This window comes from Barbus barbus (assembly GCF_936440315.1).
Source record: "Barbus barbus genome assembly, chromosome: 36".
NCBI classification, from domain to species: Eukaryota; Metazoa; Chordata; class Actinopteri; order Cypriniformes; family Cyprinidae; genus Barbus; species Barbus barbus.
The window spans coordinates 23,634,082-23,644,989 of NC_136714.1; the positions used below are offsets into that span (position 1 = coordinate 23,634,082).

At 35.4% G+C, this 10,908-nt stretch overlaps 1 protein-coding gene across 1 annotated transcript; it reads left to right on the top strand.

The window, feature by feature from the left end:
* Positions 1–476: 476 nt before the first annotated feature.
* On the top strand, positions 477–10,157 carry LOC306856215 (protein SDA1 homolog). Its single transcript, XM_079395351.1, has 22 exons — positions 477–857; positions 2,225–2,329; positions 2,434–2,532; positions 2,702–2,812; positions 2,902–2,973; positions 3,173–3,273; positions 3,371–3,428; positions 3,605–3,679; positions 4,610–4,711; positions 4,965–5,034; positions 5,185–5,288; positions 5,395–5,452; positions 5,585–5,643; positions 6,221–6,297; positions 6,400–6,497; positions 6,617–6,693; positions 7,397–7,523; positions 7,631–7,722; positions 7,812–7,999; positions 9,489–9,573; positions 9,661–9,822; positions 9,973–10,157. Exons 1-22 carry the CDS (start codon positions 768–770, stop codon positions 10,015–10,017), a joined length of 2,055 nt encoding a protein of 684 aa, XP_079251477.1. The 5' UTR covers positions 477–767; the 3' UTR covers positions 10,018–10,157.
* The last annotated feature ends 751 nt before the right edge of the window (positions 10,158–10,908 follow it).

A 10,908-nucleotide genomic window follows, 5' to 3' on the forward strand; every position in this document is an offset into this window, starting at 1 on the left:
CTCATAACTAATCCAACCAGCAGCAAAACAACAGACAATGAGACCCTGGGCTGGACCACAAAACCAGTCAATTTAGTGAAACTGAGATTTATATATCATCTGAAAGCTGAATAAATATGCTTTCCATTGATGTATGGTTTGTTAGCATATGATATTTGAATATTTGGCCGAGATACAACTATTTGAAAATCTGAGGGTGCAAAAAAATCTAAATATTGAGAAAATCGCCTTTAATGTTTTCCAAATGAAGTATTTTTGGCTATTGTTACAAATATACCCGTGCTATTCATGACTGGTTTTGTGGTTCAGTCATATATATTATTCAGTTGGACTAATATAGTTAAGCAAAAAATGTTTTAACCTAACCCAAAAATACGCAGAATGTAAAATGGGGCTCCTGCAGTACCTCCAATGTCCACAGAAGGCCGCTGAAAACCGCTTATCTAAATGGGATAAACGAACCTTTTCAAATCTTTGAATCAAATGATTCACCAAATGATTCACTGTTTCGAAACACCACACGCTGGTGACGCCTGCTCCACTGATTCAAATCAAATGATTCGCACAGGTTTCGAAGCTTCACCAAGTACTGCTTCGAACGAACACAACACTAGCGAAGCGTCTGAAAACCAGAATGTCCTTTCAGACTTTCCGTCCTTTGCTGGCAACATGGCGACCTCCTCATGAACCACGCTGGTGCTGGAATAATCAAGTCGCTTAAAAATAAACGTTATTTTTTGACGCTTATTATTAGAAGATAATCAAAAATGTCGGGGCGTCACAATAACAAATTACCGACGAACCTCCCACAGTTGCAAAATTTGATCAAGAGGGATCCAAAGTCCTACACGGAGGAGGTAAATAACTTGCTACTGGATTTGTCAACAAGCCTGGGGTGCGTTTCCCAAAATCATCGTTAGTTAACTATGGTCGTTAGTTCCATTGATCTCTGTTGGTAACGACGGAACTTGCGAGCATAGTGGCTTTTGGGAAACCCACCCTTGGTCGTTAGTATCGTTAAATCAAATAATTTTAATGACATTAGGCTACGCCAAGCGGTTCATGTATTTATTAAACTTACCCTAACGCAATTAGAACTCATTTATTATTTTTTATCCTTTTCAATTTCGCTAGTATTCATTTATTGGGCTATTCAAATTGCGAAAATTAATTATTCTATTATTTGGTCATTCTTCAATTGGGCTGGCAAATGAGAGGCAGAAAAACCTTGATTTTTATTCTAATAAAATATATTGATATGCATTTAAAATTAGTTTAATATTCTATATGCATTCAAATGAAAGCTTAAGAACATTTTGATTTTTAAATAATTTCAATCAAACAATGGTGACACAGCCATTTATGTCATTTTGAAGTAACACCACAGACTTTATATTGCAAGTTTCTAATAGGCTCTGTGTGTTACCAGAAAAGACAAATCAGCCTAAATCCAGACTTTTCTCAAATGGAGGCTGCCATCATGATGATTTCAAGATCGGGGGGCATTTTGGAAATAGTAATAAGTATGTATTTGTCAAAATTTGGATTAAAATATGTCAGATCTGCAAGTTATCAACATAACACCACAGACACTAGTAAAGTGCGACACATGGAATTATTAATGAATTAATGAATAAGAAAGAATATACTCCCCATGCACCAAGGGGCTACATTCATTGTTGTAACACCACAGACATGAATTTGGGGGACACAATTTTTTTCTTAAATGTAACAAAACATGTATTTTTTTAAAATTGTACATTTTAAAATCTATATTCACAATAACCACTTTATTTGTGTTAAAATGTTATATTGTTGCGATTACATTCCATGATACCTCTCTAAGGTATGGTGGGAACATCCATATTCTATTACAAATACAATCTCTAAAACTCAATGAAATATGTATTTTAAAACAAAAGAAAAATGTAACTACCAGTGCACAAATTGTTTACCCTACAGAATACAAACATTTTATGATTTATTGGTATTTAAAGTTTATTTCAACTCTTGTAAAGTAGAGGGACACCACTTGCCACCACAAATGAAGAATGACCCTATTACTCGTAAAAAAAATTAATAAATAAATTGCGATGAGGTTCATATAATCAGCAATTGATTTCCGACTAGTATTACTCAAATAGATGCTTGTTAATTCTACGTAATAAATGTCTTAACGTTGCTCCACATGAATCTAAATGATCTTAATTTGTTGTTTTTCCAGTTTTTGCAACAGTATCGTCACTATCAGTCAAATGTGGAGATCTTTAAACATCAGCCTGACAAAACCAACAAAGACCTGGCAGAGCTGGTCATGTTTCTGGCTCAGGTATGGAGGTGCTTTCTCTTATTAAAATCTAGATATGTATGTGTTAAACGTCTTGTGATTAGACTCTTGTTGTGTTACCGGCTAAATGTGATTTTTATCTTCAGGTTGGACACTGTTACTTAGAGGAGCTGTCAGATTTCCCTCAGCAGCTGACTGATCTGCTCTTAAACCATCATACTGTGCTGGAGCCAGATCTCAGAATGGTGCGAATAACATTTGTTGTTTAGCTGATATATTTATCCTAAATTACATTACATAACGTTAGTATGAGTATATGCATAAGATGTAAACTTCATCAAGATAGTCTGTCTTTCAGGGTAGGAGTTGTTTAACTTTTAAAGATCTGTTTACTAAAGAAAAACTTTCTTTTAGACTTTTTGTAAAGCTCTCATTCTCTTGAGGAACAAAGATCTGATCAGTCCCACCAGTCTCCTGGGGCTGTTCTTTGAGCTGCTCCGCTGTCATGACAAACTTTTGCGGAAGGTCTGTTAATTTTGCAGTGCAATTCTGGTTTCAGAATATGAATTATTGCAAAGATTGCTGATTAGAAAATGCATTCTCTGTCTCCACAGACTTTATATACCCATATTGTGACCGATATCAAAAATATCAATGCCAAGCACAAAAACAACAAACTGAACACGGTAAGTCACTTGTACTTGGGCATGATATTCATTTTCCATCAAGTCACATAATTGAAGCACTGCAGCTTCTCATAATTTACCCTCCAAAATGTGATTAATAACTTTTCTCTTGTTCAGATTTTGGCCTGAAATGTTCACTGACATGTTCTTGACAAGTTGCACTTATGTAGTTTTGACTTGTATTTACTTCTGTGCTCAGACCTTACAGAACTTCATGTACACCATGCTGAGGGATTCGAACCCCATTGCTGCCAAGATCTCTCTGGATGTTATGGTGGAGCTTTACAAAAGGAACATCTGGTGAGTCCTTGAACAGATATGTCTTTGTAACGTAATGTGTGCCATTTAGTATGATCTACAGTCATTATTGTCTTCCATTTCCACATCAACTAATCAGGAATGACACCAAAACCGTGAACGTCGTCATCACAGCGTGTTTCTCCAAAGTCACAAAGGTAGGATTTTTGTAATGAATAAGTATGAATCTCAGCATTGAAACATTAGTCTAGTTTATATTAGTTATTGACAACTTGTTTACTAATTGGACACTATTTTATAACTTTATTCACTAGGCTGCATTTCGAGGGCTAATGAACTTTTCTAACATGTTTCAAATCTAAACTCCTCTCAGATCCTTGTCGCTGGATTGAAGTTCTTCCTGGGAAAAGATGAGGATGAAAAGAACAACAGTGATTCAGAGTCTGAGGTACGAATAGTATTTATTTTTTAAAGCTGCAGTCCGTAACTTTTTTGTGTTAAAAATGATCCAAAATCAATATTTGAGAAAGTACATAACCAGTCAGTGTTCAAAACCATTACCTTACTTTAGCCCGATTCACAACGGTTAGCTTATAATAATGTTTTCTAATTTGAGTGGTACGGGTAGGTTTTCGCAGGAAATTCAAGCATGGCACTGCGTCACATGTCATTACGTCACGTCTGTAAACATATACAAGTTGTCCCGGCTACTAGGCTATTGCACGTGGATCCTGCAGGTGGCGGATCATTTATAGACTGTACAGAAATTTAAATCTACACTCTGATACACACTATACCCATAGTCATGCAATGCTGATGTTGTTAACATTAATAATTTGAGAATAAAGTAGAACAATAATGAGCTAACCGATCATTTTATTTAATCACCGTTGGTAGCGCGATTTATGGTTATGTTTTTTTCCTCAGTTGGTCAGAACAAACGTGGCAGACTTATAATATACTGTGAAAATTCTGATTTGGCTCATATATTCCCAGACGTAGGCTAGAATCTGTGATTACTAAGTGTTTGATTCACACCGGTGGTGACTGACAGCTACACATTCACCTCAAAACATTAGATTCATCCGTACTGAAGCCGTGCCAGAGTACAGCCCACGTAATAAAGATAATTCCACACCTGGCTGCAATACCAGGTTTTCAACAGAGATGGAGACAAAGAGGCACAACTTACGGACTGCAGCTTTAAGAAACTAATACTTTTATTCAGCAAGGACACATTAAATTGATCAGAAGTAACAGTAAATACATTTATAATGTTTCTGTTTCAAATGAATGCTATTCATTATGAATGCTATTTCTTTTGAACTTTATATTCATCAAAGAATCTTTAAGTGATTATTTTTTTCCCCCTCTGCAGGATGATGGGCCAACAGCCAGAGATCTAATGATTCGATATTCCACTGGAAAGAAATCTTCCAAAAACAAGAAAAAAATGGAGAAAGCCTTGAAAGTTCTCAAGGTTGAATCTAGTGTTTCATAATCAGCAAATCAGTATTTTGTTTTGTTAATTTCAGTGATTATTTAGTGTAATTTATATACTCCTTTAGTTTTACATCAAGTTAAACTAAATGATAATGAGAAATGGCAACTATATGAACTGGGTGATTTTATTTTATTTTTATTAAAGTACAGTCTTTTTGATGGGTTTTAATACACTAATGACCATTGTTAATTCCATTGCTTAATGCGCAGATTTCATTTGGTTTTCTCAGAAACATAAAAAGACGAAAAAAGTGGAAGTTTTTAATTTCTCCGCCATCCACTTGATCCATGATCCACAAGGTAAGACAAAAAAATGTGTAAAATATTCACAAATATCTGGTAATTAAAAGGTTGCAGGTTCAGACCCACTAGGGTCGATCAATTAACCGTCACTGTGAGTCGCTTTCTATAAAAGCATCTAGATTAGTAATTAATATCTGTGTTATTCAGATTTTGCAGAGAAGCTCCTGAAGCAGCTGGAGAGTTCAAACGAGCGTTTTGAGGTGAAGATCATGATGATGGAGCTCATCTCTAGACTCGTGGGAATTCATGAGGTAATTTATAAGGGAACATTTTAATTTTATTCGACTTGCACATTTTAGAATGAATTTTATTCTCATAAATTACTTTATCTAACCTGTTTTGTTTCTGTCTTCACAGCTTTTCCTCTTTAATTTCTATCCGTTTGTCCAGCGGTTCCTTCAGCCTCACCAGAGAGGTAAACAACACTGATATACTATAATAATGCGTAATTCACTTCAGTGTCTTTGAATGTGTCTTATCTAATACTCATGTCTTCAGAGGCTGTTTATGATCTCTTCATGTTATTTATTTATTTCTTTTCTTTCAGAGGTCACCAAAATTCTGTTGTGTGCCGCCCAGGCGTCCCATCAGCTGGTCCCTCCCGAGGTAAGAACTGTTTGTGAGGACTTTGTTATAATCATTAATTAAATGGTTCATTTCCTTATTTATTTGGAAAGAAATAATGCTTTTATTCTGCAAAGATGCATTAAATTGAATCAAAAGTGATTTAATAAATGTATATTGTTACAAAAGAATTCCATTTCTTTATTTTGAACTTTGCATTCATCAAAAAATCTTCAAAAATTGCGTCATGTTTTTTTTCTCCAAAAATATTAATAATTTGATAATTAATCAACATTGATGATAAGAGATGTTACTTGAGCAGCAAATCAGCATATTAGAATGATTTCTGAAGGACCATGGAGTAATGATGCTGAAAATTCAGCTTTACTGTCACAGGAATAAATTAATTTTGAAATATATTCAATTAGAAAACAGTTGTTTTACATTGTAAGAATATTTCACAACATTTGTGTTTTCACTGTATTTTTCATCAAATAAATGCAATTTTGGTGAGCATAAGAGACTTCTTTCAAATGCATTAAGTAAAATCTTAGACCCCAAAGTTTTAATAATTCCAAATAAAGTTTAAATAACAAATTAATTACTGCTACATTTACAGACCATTGAGCCAGTCATTACGACCATCGCCAATAACTTTGTTACAGACAGAAATTCAGGAGAAGCCATGACAGTTGGGTAGGTGCTGTGTAAAGTCAAATATAATGAAACGTGATTATATGATACAAAATACTGTAATTTACTCATGATAACTCTCTCTTGTTCATCCTCATATCACAGAATCAACGCCATAAAAGAAGTGGTCGCCCGCTGTCCTCTCTCAATGTCTGAAGATCTGCTTCAAGATCTCGCACAGTACAAATCTCACAAAGATAAAAGTATGCCGTTTGTTACCATTATTTATCATGGTCTGTTCATTATGTACATCATATTTTGAATAAATGATATTAACAGCATAGACTGTTTTTCTTGAATATTGTCTGTCTTTATCCTCCAGATGTTACGATGTCTGCTAGAGGTCTTATCCAGCTCTTCAGGGATCTCAATCCACAGATGCTACACAGAAGGGACAGGGTGAGAATCCTAAAATATTAAGTTACATATAAATATATTAAATAGACTAAATGATCTAATTTTGTATCTTAAGTATTTACTTGAAGTACTCTCAGAGATTTTAAGGTAATATTTCAATATGTTACACACATTCGTATGTTCACGGTTCTCTGATGTATGTTAAAGGTCACATGACATGCAGGTAAACAAAGAAAATGTTTTGTAATTTATTCATTTAAATACATTTTACAATACATTTTTATCATTAATTTAATGATAAAATTAAATCAACCGATTAAAACCAAACTTGAATACATTTTAGAAATAAACTTTAACTTAAGCAAAGAGGCCTGAAAAATGTATCATGTTCCACAGAAATATTAAGCAGCACAACTCTTTTCAACATAGATACTAAGAAGAAATGTTTCTTGAGCAGCAATTAGCATATTAGAATGATTTCTGAAGGATCAGACACTGAAGACTGGAGTATGCTGAAAACACCGTTTTGCATAACAGGAATAAATTAAATTTTCAGATATATTAAAATAGATAACGTATTTTAAACAATAATATTTCACAATTTTGCTCTATTGCTGACAATAAATAAATGCAGCCATGATGAGAATAAAAGACTTCTTTCAAAAAAAAAAAAGAAAAAAGTTACAGACCCCCAAATTTTGTATGGTTGAGTACATGAACATTTTTGCATTTATTGTGTTATCAGGGGAAGCCCACAGAATCCTCCAAGGAGGCCAAAATACAGAACTATGGAGAATTGGAAGCCAAAGACTACATACCTGGAGCTGAAGTGCTGGAAGTAGAGGAGAAAGTAGATGAAGAGGAAGATGAAGGTATGTGAAAAAGCAGTAATCGCATTAGAATATTATGTGACTTTATAACTTTTTCCCAATATAATGCCAGTCAGAAACCTCTCAGACCAATCTCCTCTTCCTCACAGAAGGCTGGGAGAGCGCCAGCATGAGTGAGGATGATGATGATGGCGAGTGGGTGAACATCCATCATTCCTCTGATGAAGATCAAACAGAAGTGGTGAGGATCTTATCACTTGATTTAATGCTTGATTTGAATGTAATGATGGGAAATGATGCATATGAACCTATACTGTTTCTGTCTGTCAGACTGAGAAATTACAGAGTATCCCAGAGGATGAGCGCAAAGCTAAAGCTGCTGCGGTCAGCACCAGTCGACTCCTCACGCAGGACGACTTCAAAAAGATCCGCGTCGCTCAGATGGCCAAAGAGGTCAGCGCTGCACCCGGAAAGGGACAGAAGAGGAAGAACGTGGAGAGTGATGAAGAGAAGGAGAGGTAGGATGTGTTTTAGGCATGGTGTTCCCTTACTGCAATTATTTTAGAATTCTTATGTCAGGAATTTGGGGTTGTAATATAAACATATTAAGCGGTCTTTTTATATATATATATATATATATATATGTATGTGTATATGTATATGTGTGTGTGTGCATGTATACATACATGCATACATACAGGTGCATCTCAAAAAATTAGTGAAAGTTTTTTGTTTTTTTTGATGATTAGAGCTTCCAGCTCATGAAAGTCAAAAATCCAGTATCTCAAAATATTAGAATATTTACATTTGTGTTTTATTAAATGACCATCCCTACAGTATATATTCTGGGTATCTCTTGTTCTTTGAAACCACAATAATGGGGAAGACTGCTGACTTGGAAATGGTCCAGAAGACGAACATTGACGCCCTCCACAAAGAGGGTAAGTCACAGAGGGTCATTACTGAAAGGGGTGGCTGTTCAAGGAGTGCTGTATCAAAGCATATTAAATGCAAAGTTGACTGGAAGGAAGAATTTGGGTAGGAAAAGGTGCACAAGCAACAGGGATGACCGCAAGCTTGAGAATGCTGTCAAGCAAAGCCGATTCAAACACTTGTGAGAGCTTCACAAGGAGTGGACTGAAACTGGAGTCAGTGCATCAAGAGTCACCACCACGCTCAGACGTCTTCAGGAAAAGGGCTACCAAGCCACTTCTGAAACAGAAACAACGTCAGAAGCATCTTACCTGGGCTAAGGAGAAAAATAACTGGACTGTTGCTCAGTGGTCCAAAGTCCTCTTTTCAGATAAAAGTACATTTTGCTTTTCAATTTGAAATCAAGGTCTGGAGTCTGGAGGAAGAGTGGAGAGGCACAAAATCCAAGCTGCTTGAAGTCTGGTGTGAAGTTTCCGAAGTCAGTGATGATTTGGGGTGCCGTGATGTCTGCTGGTGTTGGTTCATTGTGTTTTATCAAGTCCAAAGTCAATGCAGCCGTCTACCAGGAGATTTTGGAGCACTGTATGCTTCCATCTGCTGACAAGCTTTTCCAGCAGAACTTAAGCATCTGCCCACAGTGCCAAAACCACTTCCAAGTGCTTTGCTGACCATGATATTACTGTGCTTGATTGGCCTGCCAACATGCCTGACCTGAACCCCATATGGAATCTATGGGATATTTTCAAGAGAAAGATGAGAAACAGTCAATCCAACAATACAGACGAGCTGAAGACTCAGTAGTGCTTGACTTTGAACTTTTCTGTTTTGCAAATCCTTTTTTTGATTGATCTTAGGGCATATTGTAATATTTTGAGATACTGATTTTTGACTTTCATGAGTTGTAAGCTCTAATCATCAAAATTAAAACTATTTTAAAAAAAAATGCTTTACTTTACATGTAATGAATTTAGAATATATGGAAGTTTCACTTTTTGAAAAAAAAACCCAACTTTCGCGATATTCTAATTTTTGGAGAGACGCCTATATAAATATTTTATTTATTTTATTTTTCAGAGGTGAGTTACTTAGTCTAAGAGACATTGAACGTCTTCACAAGAAACCCAAATCTGACAAAGAAACACGACTGGCAACAGCCATGGTGAGTGTAAAAAACTTATGTTAACATAAAATAATTACATTATTTATTTTTACCTGAAAATGAGGATTTCCTTTTTTTTGCTCTCAGGCTGGGCGGACAGATAGGAAAGAGTTTGTTAGAAAGAGGAGTAAGCTAAACCCGTTCGCCAGCACCAGTAACAAGGAGAAGAAACGGAAAAAGAATTTCTTGATGATGAAACACAGTCAGAATGTGAGGACCAAAGGAAAACGCTCCTTCAGAGATAAACAGGTGAGCCCTGCTGCTGTTTTCACATCTTTAATACATTTAGATGTAATAAATCTGTGCACGCTTAATTTACCATTAAACTTCAGTTTGTGTGTTGTATTTGGATATTTGCAGTGTTTCTTTTTAATAGTAATTTCCCCTCTTTCTTCTTAGATTGCATTAAGAGATGCACTCCTGAAGAAGAGAAAACACAAGTAATTCTCACCGGTGATGGACTGGAGCTGATTTAATGGTTCATGTCATGATATGATCTCTGTACGTGGACCATTCTGTGTATACAGGAAGACAATATGCTGTGTGGATTTTCAATGTCTTTTAATAAATCATTTAAACATTTGAAACTTTGTCACATTACTTTTTGTATTTAACCTACAAATAGCCCTTTGGATTAACTTAGTTTAACTGAATTAATAAACATGAACTAGTGATGAACAATACTTCAACAGCATTTGGTTCACACACTAACATATATATATATATATATATATGTGTGTATGTATACACACACATCTTCATTACTAGATAGACACAGGTGAGTTTCTCTTTACTAAACGTTAGGTTTCTCTATAGATGTGAGTCACTCAACCGGAGGTAACGTTAATCCTGTCAGATCGTCCATCCTTTGAGTGAGTACAGGTTGGCCAATCTAGTTTTGTCTATTGAAGTTAAAACAATCACGGTCCTGCACAGTGAGTGATCTTACATATGCAGGTAAAATCGGGTTTTCTCCACAAATTGTTAAAAAAAAACATGCTAACAAACTTCATTTGCTAGCGTTAGTGAAGCGGTCAGTGGAATCTTTCTGCCTCCACCTAAACTCAGCCCACAGAAAAAACGTCACAATGTTTACTAACAGCCCATAGAAACAGTCGCTAATGAGGCATCTACGTATAGATGTTTTTCCAATGTTAATGTTAAACCAATTAAAATATTTTGAAAAGCAAAAACACGTTATGTCACTTGCCCACCGCCCCCACCGTCGTTTTGAATTTGTTTAGTGATTAAAAATTATTTAGTTCAATTAGAGAACAGATACAATTTAAAGTGATCGCAGCTGCTGAACTACATGTTGTAGATCAGATTTCATTT

Coding starts and splice junctions, on each gene's coding strand:
- LOC306856215 (XM_079395351.1), top strand. CDS start 768: ATGTCGGGGCGTCACAATAACAAATTACCGACGAACCTCCCACAGTTG. Junction 2,533..2,701: donor TGGAGCCAGATCTCAGAATG/GTGCGAATAACA, acceptor ACTTTCTTTTAG/ACTTTTTGTAAAGCTCTCAT. Junction 6,298..6,399: donor GGAGAAGCCATGACAGTTGG/GTAGGTGCTGTG, acceptor CTCATATCACAG/AATCAACGCCATAAAAGAAG.